This window comes from Salmo salar, chromosome ssa05 (genome assembly GCF_905237065.1).
Source record: "Salmo salar chromosome ssa05, Ssal_v3.1, whole genome shotgun sequence".
Taxonomy (NCBI): Eukaryota; Metazoa; Chordata; class Actinopteri; order Salmoniformes; family Salmonidae; genus Salmo; species Salmo salar.
Genome location: NC_059446.1, coordinates 21,738,863 through 21,757,290, shown reverse-complemented (window position 1 = coordinate 21,757,290; position 18,428 = coordinate 21,738,863). Strand labels below are relative to the sequence as shown.

At 42.6% G+C, this 18,428-nt stretch overlaps 2 protein-coding genes across 5 annotated transcripts in view; one reads left to right on the top strand and one right to left on the bottom strand.

Moving 5' to 3' along the window:
• Positions 1-1,991: 1,991 nt before the first annotated feature.
• shisa3 (shisa family member 3) lies at positions 1,992-11,620 on the top strand. Its single transcript, XM_014199120.2, has 2 exons — positions 1,992-2,902; positions 5,940-11,620. Exons 1-2 carry the CDS (start codon positions 2,632-2,634, stop codon positions 6,530-6,532), a joined length of 864 nt encoding a protein of 287 aa, XP_014054595.1. The 5' UTR covers positions 1,992-2,631; the 3' UTR covers positions 6,533-11,620.
• The window catches only part of atp8a1 (ATPase phospholipid transporting 8A1), a 210,649-nt gene continuing 201,758 nt past the window's right edge, over positions 9,538-18,428 (bottom strand). For all 4 annotated transcript variants that reach the window (XM_014199121.2, XM_014199123.2, XM_014199122.2 and 1 more), the window contains 2 exons: positions 16,433-16,524; positions 9,538-12,045 (listed from right to left, as the gene is read on the bottom strand). In XM_014199121.2, coding sequence (XP_014054596.1) covers positions 11,948-12,045; positions 16,433-16,524 — 190 coding nt within the window. In that variant the 3' untranslated portion in view covers positions 9,538-11,947. The remainder of the gene's footprint in view (positions 12,046-16,432; positions 16,525-18,428) is intronic.

Here is an 18,428-nt window from a genome sequence, read left to right as displayed (position 1 = left end):
TTTTCGTTAGATTTACTTTTCTATCCAAAAAATATAAAGTATAGGCCTACACTCTTAGAAAAAAGGTCCCAAAAGGGTTCTTCGGCTGTCCTCGTAGGGAACCCTTTCTGGATCCAGGTAGAACCCTTTGTGGTTCCAGGTAGCTTCTGTAGAAAGGGTTATACCTGGAACCAAAAGGTGTTCTTCAAAGGGTTCTCCTATGGGGACAGCCACAGAACCCTTTAAGGTTCTAGATATCACAGTGAGACGCCATCTGTGTATGCTTTCCTCTATTTTATTTTTATTGAACCTTTATTTAACTAGGCAAGTCAGCTAAGAACAAATTCTTATTTACAATGATGGCCTACCAAAAGGCCTCCTGCAGGGACGGGGCCTGAGATTTAAAAAATAAAATATAAATATAGGACAAAACACACATCACAACAAGAGAGACAACACAACACTACATAAAGAGAGACCTAAGACAACATAGCAAGGCAGCAACACATGGTAACACAGCATGGTAACAACATGGTAGCAGCACAAAACACGTTACAAACATTATTCGGCACAGACAACAGCACAAAGGGCAAGAAGGTAGAGACAACAATACATCACACAAAGCAGCCACAACTGTTAGTAAGAGTGTCCATTATTGAGTCTTTGAACGAAGAGATTGAGATAAAACTGTCCAGTTTGAGTGTTTGTTGCAGGTCGTTCCAGTCGCTAGCTGCAACGAACTGAAAAGAGGAGCGACCCAGGGATTTGTGCTTTGGGGACCTTTAACAGAATGTGACTGGCAGAACGGGTGTTGCATGTGGAGGATGAGGGCTGCAGTAGATCTCAGCTAGGGGGGAGTGAGGCCTAAGAGGGTTTTATAAATAAGCATCAACCAGTGGGTCGTGCGACGGGTATACAGAGATGACCAGTTCACAGAGGAGTTTAGAGTGCAGTGATGTGTCCTATAATGAGCATTGGTGGCAAATCTGATGCCCGAATTGTAAAGAACATCTAGCCGCTCGAGAGCCCCCTTATCTGCCGATCTATACATTATGTCTCCGTAATCTAGCATGGGTAGGATGGTCATCTGAATCAGGGTTAGTTTGGCAGCTGGGGTGAAAGAGGAGCGATTACGATAAATCTAGATTTAATTTTAGCCTGCAGCTTTGACATGTGCTGAGAGGACAGTGCATCAAGCCTCTATCAAGCCTACATTTAGCTATTAGATGTATAGAAGAATATCCATTAACCTCTAGATAGAATAACCAAAACATTAATCGAATAAAGTAATACATCCAACCTATACAAACGGCAATAAAATAAGGTGACAATCAAAGCTTTTGAAGGCCACCAGAGGGCGACACATCAATATAAATTTGGCGATTTAAGGGAAAGTTACAGAGTTGAAGCTACGCTGCAAACAAAAGACAACTGAAAACTTAACCCGAGCATATGTAACTTCCTTTTAGTAATATGCATAGACTATATTATATATATTTCTAAAAATGTTTTTCATACAGGGTACAAAGATAAAGATACCAAATAATGGTCACTAGCATAGGCTACTGGAAATTAAAGACCAGGGATCATCAACTAGATTCAGCCGCGGGCAGGTTTTTTCTTGAGGGGATGGTCAGGGGGCTGGAACGTAATTACACATTATTTGTAGACTGCAAATTGATGGCAAGAACCCCAAACAGATACAACATTAGACTAAAACATAATAATTTCAAACCTTGCTTACATTTTCATATGATCACATATACATTATATCTCCATTATGCGTGGGAATACTTTGCAACAGATTTCCAAAATGAAAATCACTTGGCGCTGATTTGCTGTTTCTTTTGTCTTTTACCTCCTTTTTGTTGTTGTTGCATATACGCACTGTAATATACTATCACAGTGGTTGGCTCTGTATTGATATTCCTTGTCCTATTGATAAGGACAGATAAGGGCACGCATGACTACTGAAGCCTATGTCCTCTCAGCATCACTTTGCGATAGGCTTCTTTCCGCGTAGGGACGCAAAAGCGACCGCTCCATCATGAATGCGCACGTCTGGTGGTCAAAGAGATGCGTGCGCGCCTACTGAGTCGGTCAAAAAAGCAGCAGATTTCAAATGAGGCTGGACACAAGACGACCGTAGCCATCCGTAACACGTCGTCTTCACCGACCTGAACAACCTTGGATTAAGAAAGTACACTTTTTTTTTCTTGTTTCCAAAGGAACGCAGTGAAGAGAAGAAAGGTTTGGGTAAAGGTCGGATACACTCTTGGCTAGTTATATTTCTGATGTGTTTTGCCTATGCAATAATGACATTTTGAGAGGAGAGAAACAGTCATTCATTTGGACAACCGTGAGAGTTCAGTTAAAGCTTATTTTACACCTGTGACCTGATACGACTTTGGTTGAGGAGATTATATGCCAAATGGGTGTGAATGCAAACATACACTTAAATGCAAAAGTATTCGTATGGTTAAATTGAAATCAAACGAATGATGACAATTCTAACAAATTGAACCAGTTGAGGATTCAACCGTGGAATTGTTTCAAACCGCATTCATCATGCAAATGTATTAAATACAAAGACCTCGCAAGAGATAAAGAATAGTGCGTAGGCTACTGGGCTGCTAATAAAGTGTTGTCGTGATGGTGCGCCTGCTAAACTACCTCATGCTTGGGTACCTGACCTGGAATCTACGGATATCAGACGCACAAGGAGAGTACTGCCATGGGTGGCTGGACAGTAATGGAAATTACCACGAGGGCTTTCAGTGTCCGGAGGACTTTGACACCATGGACGCAACCGTGTGCTGCGGGTCTTGTTCCCTGCGGTACTGTTGCGCGGCCGTGGACGCACGGCTGGACCAGGGAAGCTGTACCAACGACAGAGAACAGGAGAACACGGAGTTTGCAGCGCGTAAGTTTAGACTTCCAAAGCATGCCGAGCCTGGCAGGAGTGGACAAGTTAATGCACAATTAACTTCAATGCAAAACATTAAACTTGGGAGTGTTGTTATTATATTACATTCAAAGATTTCATATAGTGAAATATTTCAAAATAAAAAATGGCATCTAGACACGCTTTTAACGAGCCATGTCACTCAAGATTCATGTTTATCACCATTCAGCCTCTTCAGGTCATTGCCAGGCATGTAGGCATAGCATAATATATTTCATTATAAAGGTTTTTGTTTTCAATCGGTTTAAATGAGTCTATATTAAGATGATATATAACCTGTAAATACATAATCGTTTGGCCTGTTTGTAAAAATAATTTAGAAGCCAAAAATTTAGAAGCCAAAAATGCTATTATATTTCATTTATCAAGGCCTATATTTTGTTTTCATTAAGCACATTGTACAAATAATCTCATTAAAATGGATCTTGTCACCTAACATAAGCACTAAAAGTAACTTCATTGAGTTATAACAACGCAATTGCTCTATCAAGATTCAGAAATTACAGCCTATCTTGATTTACAAAGAAACTTTGTGGGGGTGGGGGGAGCACTAAGCAGCTCCAATTCCATGCATGTGGGGCACCTGTTTTTTGGCATGGGCTTCATTTGACCTCAGGTTAGGTACATTGTGGGCATGAGATACACCTGGAGTGTGTCACCATGCATTCCTCCAGTTACATGATATGCAAGAAAAAACATTGTGTGATACTATCCCAGACCTATGTGAAAATAAGTGGATGGAGTTTGACCAGAAGGCCCTATTTAAACCATGCAACGTTGAAACAATCCTGCAATTTAAATGATCATTTTGCACACCAATGGCAGAATAGCCTATCCAAAGATGGCATCAGATTGTGTATTTGATACCTTAGGCTATTTCACTATACTTCACAATATTTTGGCATGCCTGTGTAGCAGAGGTTATTAGCTTATAATTAATTACCAATTTAAAAACAAGCGCTTTCATTCACATAAAATATGCTTATTCAGGCAATTATTCATCATCATTAGTTCAAAATGTATACCATTTATGGAATAAAACTGAATCTAGACTTACATTTAACTAATTTCACCAAATCTCAATTTAATTGTTCTCCAGGGTTGCTAAGCCCTAGCTGGTATGGTCAATACAATTTCCTGTTTTTTTTTATTGAAAATAAATTATCTTCAAATGATTTCCTTCCCTTGGCGCCAATTGCCATTTTAAATTGTAATCTGAACATTTAATCTAAATTTTGGAAAAATGTATTCAGACAAAAACGCTTCTGTTAAATTATTTTAAGAACATTCACAGTAATTGTTGCATAGTCTAATTCAGGCCTAAAACAATTAATATAAAGACAATTACTCAACAACACCCAAGAAATATAAGGCTGAATGATAGGCCTATTAATAACTACAAAACAGATGGTTTTGTCGGTGGATGTTGGTTACATGCAATTTAAAAACTATAGTATAAACATGCTTTCTAACACTTTGAATACATTGACAGCCTACCTGTAGTTGCTTATTGTTATAGTAGCAGATGGTTCTGTTTTTGCAGCATTGTATTGTATAATTCACCTCAGTGGCCTACTTACATTATATCGTGCAAACGTTTACTACCAGTATGACATTAAAATGGGCTATTGAAAATATGTTTTGCAACAATAAAAAATTGTCTTGTGAGTTAATGTAAAGAAATACTGTATATTAAGGGCATTTAGGAAAGGATGAGTAAAGAGTAACATTTCACCTTTGTCTTCTAAAATTTCCTTTCCCCTGAATCCCTTTCCATAAAAAAGGTGTAAGCCTGGATTCTGTATAAAACAGAAAGAGAACATACAGTTGAAGTCAGAAGTTTACATACATTTAGGTTGGAGTCATTAAAACTCGTTTTTCAACCACTCCACAAATGTATTGTTAACAAACTATAGTTTTGGATAGTCGGTTAGGACATCTACTTTGCTCATGACACAAGTAGTTTTTTCCAACAGTTGTTTACAAGGTGAAGAACACCATCCCAACTGTAAAGCACAGGGGTGGCAGCATCATGTTGTGGGGGTGCTTTGCTGCAGGAGGGACTAGTGCATAGATGGCATCATGAGGTAGGAAAATTATGTGGATATATTGAAGCAACATCAAGACATCAGTCAGGAAGTTAAAGCTTGGTTGCAAATGGGTCTTCCAAATGGACAATGACCCCAAGCATACTTCTAAAGTTGTGGCAAAATGGCTTAAGGACAACATAGTCAAGGTATTGGAGTGGCCATCACAAAGCCCTGACCTCAATCATATACAACATTTGTGGGCAGAACTGAAAAAGCAAGGAGGCCTACAAACCTGACTCAGTTACACCAGCTCTGTCAGGAGGAATGGGCCAAAATTCACCCAACTTATTGTGGGAAGCTTGTGGAAGCCTACCTGAAATTAAATGTTTGACCCAAGTTTAACAATTTAAAGGCAATGCTACCAAATACTAATTTAGTGTTTGTAAACTTCTGACCTACTGGGAATGTGATGAAATAAATAAAAGCTGAAATAAATCACTCTCTCTACTATTATTCTGACATTTCACATTCTGAAAATAAAGTGGTGTTCGTAACTGACCTAAGACAGGGCATTTTTACTAGGATTAAATGTCAGGAATTGTGAAAAACTGAGTTTAAATGTATTTGGCTAAGGTGTATGTAAACTTCCGACTTCAACTGTAGGTCTGTACACATTTGCAATACAGTTTATTATGCACACTTGGTATCACAAATATTTTCACTGACTCCACATGGGGTTATTAACTATGAACTCTACTTCTTATTGGCCCTGTTTCCATAAGCTTAGCACAGGTCTGTAAGTGATTGATAGGGGAAAGCAATGTTACCACCCTATTACCTTCACCAATCAAACCAGTATTCAGATCTGTGATTACTGAAAGGTTAAATTATGACTTTAAGTATTCAAACAGGTATTCAAGTTAAAGTTTAAGTACAAGTATTCCAACACCTGTTCCTCCTTGCAGAGCCCATCTACGTGCCCTTCCTGATGGTGGGCTCCATCTTCGTGGCCTTCGTGGTGGTGGGCTCCCTGGTTGCTGTCTACTGTTGCACCTGCCTGCGGCCCAAGCAGCCTACACAGCAGCCTATCCGTTTCCCGCTGCGCAGCTGCCAGACCGAGACCATCCCCATGATCCTGACCACTGCGCCACCCAGCCTGCGCACCCCCTCGCGCCAGTCCAGCACGGCCACCACCAGCTCCAGCTCGGCTGGCGGGGGCAGCTCGGTGCGCCGCTTCTCCCTCGGAGGTCAGGGGCAGCAGCAGCACGGGTGCTTGGTGTCAGCGTCTGCATCCTTCTCCCCCTCCACGCCCCAGCCGCTGCTGCCACCACCCCCGCCGCCCCCCTACACCTCCCCCACTGCCTGCATGCCAGGTGGCTGCCAGCAACCCCATCCCCATCCCCACCCCCCTGCCCACCCTCACGCCCAGCTGCACCAGCCCATGCACCAACATCCCGCCCAGAGCACGGGCTTCTTGCTGCCCCAGCAATACTTCTTCCCCCTGCAGCCGGAGCCCTTCTCCGGGGCCAAGGGCTTTGCAGACTTTGGACAGAGCTGACGGTGCTCCACGAGCAATGTGGGGGATTACAGGAGCACTGTGTGATGTGAGCAGGGTTGTGTTCATTAGGCACCAAACGGAAGAAAATGGACCGAAACAGGAAGGGACTACCTGAACCTGTCCAGTATGAGTTAGTTTAACGCTGTGAGACGTTTTAAATCAGTGAACGTTACTGAACATGAGCCTGGTGTGTTGTGTTGACAGTCAGCGGCTAAGGGGAGGACTGCCCTGACGTGCAGTACAGTTGGCCTGTTGAATGGAGACTGGGTGACAGGACAGTTAGGCGGTGCTCAAGATGAACCACAAGAAAGCTCCCTAGTCGAGCAGAGTACATGGGTCTTGTCTGTGCGGGTCGGTGGGGGGGGGGGGACTCAGTCCGGCTTTCAACTTACTCTTGAAAGTTGTAATAGTAGAATGCACAAGGTGCAATTTCAAAATTGGGTAGTGCATCATCAGTTCCTCTCGTCATGTCAGTCATTTCATTACTTACAGAGCTATTTATAACTCGTCAGAAATGTCCACATGAACTAGTCAATGTCAGCTAACGGTTTCTTTTTGCCCATAGATATTGTTGTAATTTTTTTGTCACTCAATTATCACATGAATACACATTAGAAATGGGAAAATGTGTAGAATGGCTGGAAATAAGCTTTAAAGCTGCAACAATACAAAATCTAGCAACAAGAGGGGTGTGAACAGTTTGTCTTGAACACTGCTTGTGCCCATAGAAATAGACGAGGTACACTCATGCGCGGGTGGTGACAGATGTTCTCCAATGCTGGAAGGGGAACCTGAGTGAAAAGGTTTTGGAAACCCTACTCTAAGTTACAGGAATGGAATCTGCTCAGACCAGACCGGACCTGTTTATTGGTCTTTATCGGTTTCAATTTCATGCACTTTTTATATACATTTGTATTGTAATCAAGAGTATCTTCTTTTATACACACTTTGGTTAAACTGTGATTTTCAATTGTCACAATAACTTTGTGGCATCAACATTTTTAAGAAGTGTTCTGCAATTTTTTTGGCAAGCTGTTGGACATTTAATGCAATGGAAATCCAATTATAATTTTGACAATCACAAGCCCCTGTAAAAAGAGGGAAAGGACTGACGCCAAGTTGTGCAGTAGGGTGGACAAAGCCAAAGGATGTACTGTGTAGTGTTCACTGGTTTGATGCTCTAGACCAGATGTGTCCCAACGTCTTATGTAGGGCTACGACACACAAATCAATAAACTATCATATTAGCCAACACCAAATAAGAGTCCAGTATTGTATCTTGTCATGCAACGCTACAAATACATGTAAATTACAAAATGTGAAAAACACTCCCCAGAAAAATGTTACCTACTCTTAAATAATTTAACAACAGATGGTTGAGAATTGCTTCATTGCTCATTTATGAATACATTCGGTAGTAGTACTTACTGTATAGTACAATCTTCTGAAAATAGCTTTTCAACGGTTTCCTTTAGGCTGTTAAAGCCACAATCCTGAGTTGGTATTTTAAACTTTCAGCCCAACTGCAGCCTCCCCATTTGTTAATGTTCTACCTATTATACTGAAGAGGGGATGATGCAAAGATATTCAAACACGAATGCCACATTCACCATTAAATAAAGAAACAAGGCAAAAATATGGCTGGCAAATAACGGACTTTCCCCTTTCTTCAGCCGCAGACATATAGGCAACTAAAACGGTTGGAGATCAGTTATTCGCTACCTGTCGCTCACTCTTACGCCATACTTCACATGAGGAATGTGGCAGTGAGATCAGTCATTGTCAATGCTCAATGAGCATGTCATAGCCACAGTGTTAAAAACAACTGGTCCCAGAAATAGGGAAAAGTTTTGGGTTGCACGAGCAGGTATGGCAAGAGTCCACAAAGACTGCTCTGTTCCCTAGTCATTCAAGCGTGAAATCAACTTGGAAATCACTGTCCTATTATGGCAGATAAGATGGAATAGTTCATAAAGCGGATAATGTTTGGGGCTAGATTCTGAACTTGCCAAACAAAGGAAAAATGACAGCAACACCCAAAGACCCAGCAAGTTGTTGCTGTCATTTCAAATTTTTTGGGAAGTCTCAGAATAAACAATGTTTAGCCAGACAAGCACTCCAGTCCAATAGAAACCTTTACAAAGGCAGACCTGCATCCTACTGTTTGGAGACATTCTTGCTCAGATGTCACCACAATAGTTTTCCTATATTATTAAGGGTCTTGTTAAAGCATTTCACAGGGCACCTCTAGTCACTAAAAACACTAGAACTGACCTTTCAGATACTGCATTTTAGAGGTATCATACTGCTCTGAATCATCTCATAATTCAAACAAAATACTTCACAAATTTCCACTTTTTGAAAGTTACATTGGCAGTAATACAAGTACTTTTGTATGAATACTCTAGCAAGGGTACACCTGGTTGGGAAAATATGGCTTTGTAAACTAACGACTAAAGAGAAACTACCGATTCCCAAATAGGGTAGATTGCTGGACACTGGACGGATCATCTATGTTGGTTTTGTGATACAGCTATGATAGTGGATACTTTGTCAATAACAGAGACAAATATTTGTAACTATAACGGATGTGATATCCTACCGCACGGCCGCACAGTAAACCTCAGATGACCAGTCATCAGGGAATACGACAGGAGAAGGTCAGCTAAATCATAAATGATAACCATAATGACGGCATTTGTTTGTTTGTCACACATGGAAGGGAATGATGTTTTCCCTGAGTCTCCCCTGCCTTTTCCTGTTTAGGTTCTCAGCGCTCTGTATGCCCTGTTTGCTGTCGCAACTTGCTGCCTTCCCTCATTTTGGACAGTTACAAAGTCCTAAATTAGGGATGGCACTTTATCCCAACATAGTGCACTACTTTTGACCAGAGTAGTACACTACATAAAGAATAGGGTGCCATTTGGACTGCAGTCAGACATTCATAGATATTGTGATAGTGGAACATTCCATTTATGTGATGGTAGATGATGACAAAGGTTGAATTCCATGTTTGAAAAGTTTATTTTAGTAGTAGTCCTTTATGGCAGTAAAAGACAGAACACTTAAAAGTTCGCAGTCCCAACATGCAGAACAATCATTAAATGATATTCAAACAAATTGAAAAGTGCATTTTTTTCTGTAAAGTGACCAACACTTGAGGGAGAATCAAAGTAGTACAATAAACACTTAACCGGAGAAGGTTTTAGTCCATTCATGCAGCCCACAACTTTCACAGACAAAAAGCCACAGTCCAAGCCTTCCACGACCACTTTCACATCAGAAGACTCACATTCAGCATTTTGGAATTGTGACAGCAGTTGACATCTAATCAATCGAAACACAAAAGTATAGCGTAACAAATACATTTTTACTGATACCCTCACTTAAACCAGGAAGAAACAAAAAAAGGTTTGTAGTCAAGTAGAGGTACACCGCATGTGACGAAAAAAAACGAAACAAGTTACAAACATGTAGACCCAGAGAAAATACACTGAAACCAATAACCAGATAATACCAAAATATCCACTATTGGAAAGGTAACAGAGTGCATTGTGCAACATCTCCTGTCAAGCGAGAGCCTTAGCGTCAGAGCCCAGGACCCCCAGGGCTGAGGTCTGGCCATACACAGAGGGCCATACAGCAGCAGACAGTACACCATCATTATACCTGGAGTCATGCAGACAGACCAGAGGAGCAAGCGGCACCACACACACAGTCAGTCAGTCACCCACACATCCTCAAACATATACAAAAACACAGTCAAAGAATGCAAAAGGAGACCTGAGGTTCTAAGGGCTCCCAGTCTCACACAAATGACACAGACATGCGTATGTAGAAGTTACCCACAGTAGAAGAGGTTACACACACACATACGCACATGCACATGCAGATGGCGGATTAGCGCACACACATACACACGCAGCCGGTATGGAAACCGATCTCCCATAGGGAGAAGAGAACAAACACAGTTAATTATGAAATAAACAAAGCAGGTACTATAATAATAACAACAAGACATTTAAGAAATATATTTTTCGGCATTCATTTGGGCATTCTTTTTTTTGTCTGAGAGAAAAAAAGGAAAAACCATATGGACAATTATTCATTACAAAGCCGGTCAATGCAAAAATTCGTACTTCTCCAATATAAAAATACAAATTCTCAAAATAACTATAGAGAAAGTCGTTTTGATACTGTGTGGAGTTTCCTGGCAAATTTTCTCTCTCCCTTAAGCTAATGGCACTTATGTTAGAAGGATAAACTCTCCATTCGAAGGGAAAAGACGTTTTTGAAAGAAGAGCCGCCACTGTAAGCTGACGGAAATTCAACAAGATCGTCACACAGCCACCCCCAAAACACTGGGTAGAAAGAAAGCAACAATGGAGCCTGTGATTTTATATATACCGCTTTACTTTTTACCACATTGTGTACTGGAGAGCAATACATGGGGGACAATGAGCTCATCTTGCCAATTAGTGGGTAGAGCACTGTTCTAAACTAGCTAGCTAGGATATCTTACGTATTCTAAATCGGGGAAAAAGTCTAGTTAGGCACCATTGTGATTGTTGCAGCCGAGTAACGTGTGGAATGCAATTACTTGTATAGAGCAATCGAAGTGCTGTAATAAAATGGTGGAAATTGGACGAGTTGCAGGCGGCTATCAGTAAAAAAACTACTCAATTTGGGCACGATAACTACATAATTCTAAAATAAAAACATTTAGAAGAAAAACAAAGAAGTATGGCTGAAGGCATGAACAAATGTAAGGCCTTTTTATACAGTAGAAGTGCAAAATAACAACAAAACAAAATGTCTGTTCTGAAGTGGTCCATTCAGAGCTGGAATAGACTCAGGAGTGTCAATATTCTTGGTTTAGATTTTTTTTTAAATCGAAGCTATAGCCGACTTGAAAGAGATTGCATTTACAACTGCTATTTTGCAATCTGCATTTACAAACAAAACAAAATATTTGGTGGGGTGGTCAAAATCAAATCTGGATTATTCGGTCACCAATTGGAGTACACATACAACAGTTTTGACGATTTTGGCGCAAACTACATATTTTTTGGGGTCTATTAATAGGAATGGAGGAGACATTAAGAAGTGAAACCTCTTCATTAGATAGAGCAAGAACAGAGAAACTTCAGACCACAGACTGCTAAAAATTCAAGCACAGTGCTCATGTCTGCTGGACACACAACTACAGCAGTGAATACTTTTTGAACACTTTTTTTGTTCCTATTTTTTTCCCTTTTTGAAGTACAAGACATCCCTCTTTCTTTTCCTTTATCATGTCCAATATCCTGCGATGCTCGGGCTGGGGTTATCCGGAGACTTCCCCGTCAGGTTCAAATCGCCGTCGGAAACGGCTGTGGCTCTTAAAAGGCTGGCCGGGCAGAGAGGGGCGTGGTTTCACCACTCGTTGGTCCGCTGTTTGGTGGTGTCGTACGCCCGGATGACCTCCGACTGGGAGACCACTCCGTTCTCGTCTTGAGAGAAGGCGTAGCCGTCTGCAAACAGGACAGATGGACAGAGTGAGAAACGATGGCTGACGTTCAAATTCTAAACGTGATTAGAAAGAAACAAACTTCGCTTGAAGTAAACCATTTCGGAACAAAAGCAGAAAACTCTAAACATTTTTTATAAACTGAATAAAAATGGATTAAAGAATGGCTTTAATAATAAACCAAGAAAGAACTTGTAAAATGGCATTGAATATAAACATTTTTTTTTTTTGTCTTTCAAGTTCCCAAAGAAGCTTGACCAGTGCTAAGCGAGGGAGGGGCAGTCATGTTACCTGACACCTCCTCTCTTTACTTAGCTATACAGCTACTACCTACAACTACGGGAGTTCTTATTCTAACCTTTGACCCCCTAACTCACCTTTAGGTCTCAAATGATTTCAGTCACTACCTGCTGGCCAGCAGATGAGTTCAAAAGCTCCGGTGAGAGGAGTGCATTGTGGGAATAATATCGCAGCATTTAATGAATCGTTAAATATGTGTAACCACCACTCACATACAGTTGGAGTCGGAAGTTTACATACACCTTAGGCAAATGCATTTAAACACAGTTTTTCACAATTCCTGACATTTAATCCTAGTAAAGATTCCGTCTTTGGTCAGTTAGGATCACCACTTTATTTTCAGAATATGAAATAATAGTAATAGTAGAGAGAGTGATTTATTTCAGCTTTTATTTCTTTCATCACATTCCCAGTGGGTCAGAAGTTTACATACAGTCAATTCGTATTTGGTAGCATTGCCTTTAAATTGTTTAACTTGGGTCAAACATTTCGGGTAGCCTTCCACAAGCTTCCCACAATAAATTGGGTGGATTTTGGCTCATTCCTCCTGACAGAGCTGGTGTAACTGAGTCAGGTTTGTAGGCCTCCTTGCTCACAAACGCTTTATCAGTTCTGCCCACAAATTTTCTAAAGGATTGAGGTCAGGGCATTGTGATAGCCACTCCAATACCTTGACTTTGTTGTCCTTAAGCCATTTTGCCACAACTTTGGAAGTATGCTTGGGGTCATTGTCCATTTGGAAGACCCATTTGCGACCAAGCTTTAACTTCCTGACTGATGTCTTGAGATGTTGCTTCAATATATCCACATCATTTTCCTACCTCATGATCCCATCTATTTTGTGAAGTGCACTAGTCCCTCCTGCAGCAAAGCACCCCCACAACAGGATGCTACCACCCCCGTGCTTCAATCAAATTTAATTATAAATCCCTTCTTACATCACCCGATGTCACAAAGTGCTGTACAGAAACCCAGCCTAAAACCCCAAACAGAAAGCAATGCCGGTGTAGAAGCACGGTGCCTAGGAAAAAGTCCCTAGAAAGGCCAGAACCTAGGAAGAAACCTAGAGAGGAACCAGGCTATGAGGGGTGGCCAGTCCTCTTCTGGAGAGATTATAACAGAACATGGCCAAGATGTTCAAATGTTCATAAATGACCAGCAGGGTCAAATAATAATAATCACAGTGGTTGTCGAGGGTGCAACAGGTCAGCACCTCAGGAGTAAATGTCAGTTGGCTTTTCATAGCCGATCATTCAGAGTATCTCTACCACTCCTGTCTCTAGAAAGTTGAAAACAGCAGGTCTGGGACAGGTAGCACGTCCAGTGAACAGGTCAGGGTTCCATAGCCGTAGGCAGAACAGTTGAAACTGGAACAGCAGCATGGCCAGGTGGACTGGGGACAGCAAGCAGTCATCAGGCCAGGTAGTCCTGAGGCATGGTCCTAGGGCTTCACGGTTGGTATGGTGGTGTTCAGGTTGTAAGCCTCCCCCTTTTTTCTCCAAACATAACAATGGTCATTATGGCCAAACAGTTCTATTTTTGTTTCATCAGACCAGAGGACATTTCTCCAAAAAGTACAAACTTTGTCCCCATGTGCAGTTGCAAACCGTAGTCTGGCTTTTTTATGGTGGTTTTGGAGTAGTGGCTTCTTCCTTGCTGAGCACCCTTTCAGGTTATGTCGATATAGGACTCGTTTTACTGTGGCTATAGATACTTTTGTACCTGTTTCCTCCAGCATCTTCACAATGTCCTTTGCTGTTGTTCTGGGATTGATTTGCACTTTTTGCACCAAAGTACGTTCATCTCTAGGAGACAGAACACGTCTCCTTCCTGAGCGGTATGCGGTTGAGTGGTCTCATGGTGTTTATACTTGCTTACTATTGTTTGTACAGATGAACGTGGTACCTTCAGGGGTTTGGAAATTGCTCCCAAGGATGAACCAGACTTGTGGAGGTCTACACATTTTTGGCTGATTTCTTTTCATTTTTCCATGATGTCAAGCAAAGAGGAACTGCATTTGAAGGTAGGCCTTGAAATACATCCTCAGGTACACCTCCAATTGACTCAGAAGCTTCTAAAGCCATGACATCATTTTATGGAATTTTCCAAGCTGTTTAAAGGCACAGTCAACTTAGTGGATGTAAACTTCTGACCCACTGGAATTGTAATACAGTGAAATATAAGTGAAATAATCTGTCTGTAAACAATTGTTGGAACATTACTTGTGTCATGAGCAAAGTAGATGTCCTAATCGACTTGCCAAAACTATAGTTTGTTAACAAATTTGTGGAGTGGTTAAAACAAGTTAATGACTCCAACCTAAGTGTATGTAAACTTCCGACTTCAACTGTAGGTCACAGCACACAGGGGAGGAGAGGTGGGTACATAGAGGGCTTTTCACACTAATTGAACTGAACCAAACCAAGCTGTACTAAGATGGCCTGGTTACACATCCACCATAGTTGCTGAAAGCCTGCTGAAAAGGACAATGTGTTTTGGATTGGCACGATACTGTGAAAAGGGCATAGGTTGGGTTTCTAATAGAGATCGGGGGTTTCATTTCTCTACAGGTAAGAACGTCAAAATAAAAAGGGGTCACACAAGAACGATCCCTTCCCCACCTACGAGACAAACAGGGGTCACACAAGAACGATCCCTTCCCCACCTACGAGACAAACAGGGGTCACACAAGAACGATCCCTTCCCCACCTACGAGACAAACAGGGGTCACACAAGAACGATCCCTTCCCCACCTACGAGACAAACAGGGGTCACACAAGAACGATCCCTTCCCCGCCTACGAGACAAACAGGGGTCACACAAGAACGATCCCTTCCCCGCCTACGAGACAAACAGGGGTCACACAAGAACGATCCCTTCCCCACCTACGAGACAAACAGGGGTCACACAAGAACGATCCCTTCCCCACCTACGAGACAAACAGGGGTCACACAAGAACGATCCCTTCCCCACCTACGAGACAAACAAAAAACATAAAAAAAGATCAGCAAATCAAACAGAAATAAGTCCAATTAACCACTAAGGCCTGAGGGGGTGTGGTATATGGCCAATATACCACGGCTAAGGGCTGTGTCCAGGCATCACGCTTTGTGTCGTGGATAAGAACAGCCCTTAGCTGTGGTATATTTAAGCAATAAGGCCCGAGGGGGTGTGGTATATGGCCAAGGGCAGTTCTTATGCATGACAACGCGGAGTGCCTGGACACAGCCCTTAGCCGTGGTATATTGGCCATATATCACAAACCCCCAAGGTGTCTTATTGCTATAATAAACTGGTTACCAACGTAATTACTGCAGTAAAAATAAATGCTTTGTCATACACGTGGTAAACGGTCTGATATACCACGGCTGTCAGCCAATCAGCATTCAGGGCTCGAACCACCCAGTTTACAACCCAAAATAAAACCCATCTATGTTGTCTTATAGATTCCATCTAGACTACTAGGCCTATGAGATTTGTATTAGATGGGACGTGACTGTCCATTAGGGTGCGCCATAAAAAGCCCCTTATTCTCTATATAGTGCACTACATTTGACGAGAGCCCTATGGGCCCTGGTCAAAAGTAGTGCACTGTAAAGGGGAAAGGGTGCCATTTGGGATGCAAATATAGTGGGGGGGGGGGGGAATTGTATTAGCAGGCGGAGGGACACCAACGGGGGAACAGTGGGATGTTTTTGTGTTACTTAATGAGGTTAACGACAGGATCATGGATATCGAATTGTAAAGAGCGGTGGGATCAGCAGAGTATTAGCAATTCAACGCTGAGGCAGCATCCCAAATGGCACCCTATTCCCTATGCAGTACACTACTTTTACCAGGGCCCATAGGGTGTCTTTTAAGACACAAGCGGAGTCCCCTTTGAAGCTACAGTATATATAGAATCCCCATAGCATGGAGCTATGTATCCACATAGGAACTACACTCAATTCAAAAGCCTGTCTTGGGGTGTTGTACCAGTGCTGCTACAGAGAGAAAATGGGTCTCTTTCTCTGAGAAAAACAGCATGAGGGCTTTCCTTCAGGTCAGGGTGTGAGGTGTGTGCATGTTTTAATATTGTGTGTGTGACTTACGTAGCAGATTCTGCTGCATGGAGTCCGATCGGTACATACTGACAGTGCTCTTCTTGAAGACGTTCTTCAGGAGCTGTGCCCTCTCCGTCAGACTGCAAAGACAGAGACAGAGAGACAGTGAGTGCCACGGTGAGCCCTTCAGCCAGATTTAACCACCCATACACCAAGCCCTCTCTCTCCCAGTACAGTCCTCCACAGGACAGAGGAGAGACCAGCCAACTGCACTTCCTGCTGAGGAGAGACCAGGCATGGGGGAGAGGAAGAAGGGGTGGATTCTGTGTGTGTGTGTGTGAGAGAGAGAGAGCGTGCATGTGTGGTGTGTGTGTATATAATTGTGTGAGTGTGAGAAAGGAACTGAGTGAGTGCATCTACATGCGTCCGGTCCAGGGCCAGGTTCCTAGCCTGCTGGGCCTGGGCCTGTGGCCAGATAGGGGAGATCACTTTCAGCCGGCAGGAGATTTCACACTGGTCTGATCCATGCTAATGCACTCCACAGGCCATCAATGGGACCCGGCTAACTGATCGCTGTGTCCCAAATGGCACCCATTTCCCTATGGGCCCTGGCCAAATGTAGTGCACTATACAGTGCCATTTGCAACGCAAATCATCTCTGGGAGTTTAGCTCAAGATGCAAGTCTCTAATTAGCTGGAGGCTCTACAGTACACTACAGTCTCTCTTCACACAGTTTCAGAGGGAGAGAGTCATGTTCCAAGCATGTATAACAGCCTGGATGGATGGCCTGGAGCAGAGTTCAAAGAGTAGAGGTAAGAGTGAACTGTAGTGTACAGTAGGCAGACCGTGATTACACCATACGTACTAAAAACAGGGAAGCCAAGATAAATATTATTGAATCCTCAGGGGGTAAATAGTCTATAACTTCTAAAAGTTTAAATGTGTAAGTCAAGTGTTGTACATGCGGTGTATGAAGTAATATAAAGAGTATTTGTGAATTTGTGATATGGAAAAAAGTCATTGAGATGTTCTGGTTGTAAACTCAGCAAAAAAAAGAAACATCCCTTTTTCAGAACCCTGTCTTTCAAAGATGATTCGTACAAATCCAAATAACTTCAGATTTTCATTGTAAAGGGTTTAAACATTGTTTCCCATGCTTGTTCAATGAACCATTAACAATTAATAAACATGCACATGTGGAACGGTCGTTAAGACACTAACAGCTTACAGACGGTGGGCAATTAAAGTCACAGTTATGAAAAATTAGGACACTAAAGAGGCCTTTCTATTGACTCTGAAAAACACCCAAAGAAAGACCCTGCTCATCTGAGCGAACGTGCATTAGGCATGCTGCAAGGAGGCATGAGGACTGCAGATGTGGCCAGGGCAATAAATTGCAATGCCCGTACTGTGAGAAGCCTAAGACAGCGCTACAGGGAGACAGGACGGACAGCTGATTGTCCTCGCAGTGGCAGACCACGTGTAACAACAGCTGCACAGGATCGGTACAGCCGAAACATCACAGCTGCGAGACAGGTACAGGATGGCAACAACAACTGCCCGAGTTACACCAGGAATGCACAATCCCTCCATCAGTGCTCAGACTGTTCGTAATAGGCTGAGAGAGGCTGGACTGAGGGCTTGTAGGCCTGTGGGTAAGGCAGGTCCTCACCAGACATCACCGGCAACAACGTCGCCTATGGGCACAAACCCACCGTCGCTGGACCAGACAGAACTGGCAAAAAGTGCTCTTCACTGACGAGTCGCGGATTTGTCTTACCAGGGGTGATTGTCGGATTTGCGTTTATCGTTGAAGGAATGAGCGTTACAATGAGGCCTGTACTCTGGAGCGGGATAGATTTGGAGGTGGAGGGTCCGTCATGGTCTGGGGTGGTGTGTCACAGCATCATCGGACTGAGCTTGTTGTCATTGCAGGCAATCTCAACGCTGTGCATTACAGGGAAGACATCCTCCTCTTTCATGTGGTACCCTTCCTGCAGGCTCATCCTGACAATGCCACCAGCCATACTGCTCGTTCTGTGC

What these genes read in the sequence shown, in the direction of transcription:
- shisa3 (XM_014199120.2), top strand. Translation starts at nt 2,632, where the DNA reads ATGGTGCGCCTGCTAAACTACCTCATGCTTGGGTACCTGACCTGGAAT. An exon ending in GAACACGGAGTTTGCAGCGC is followed by an intron (nt 2,903 to 5,939) that starts GTAAGTTTAGAC and finishes TCCTCCTTGCAG; the next exon opens with AGCCCATCTACGTGCCCTTC.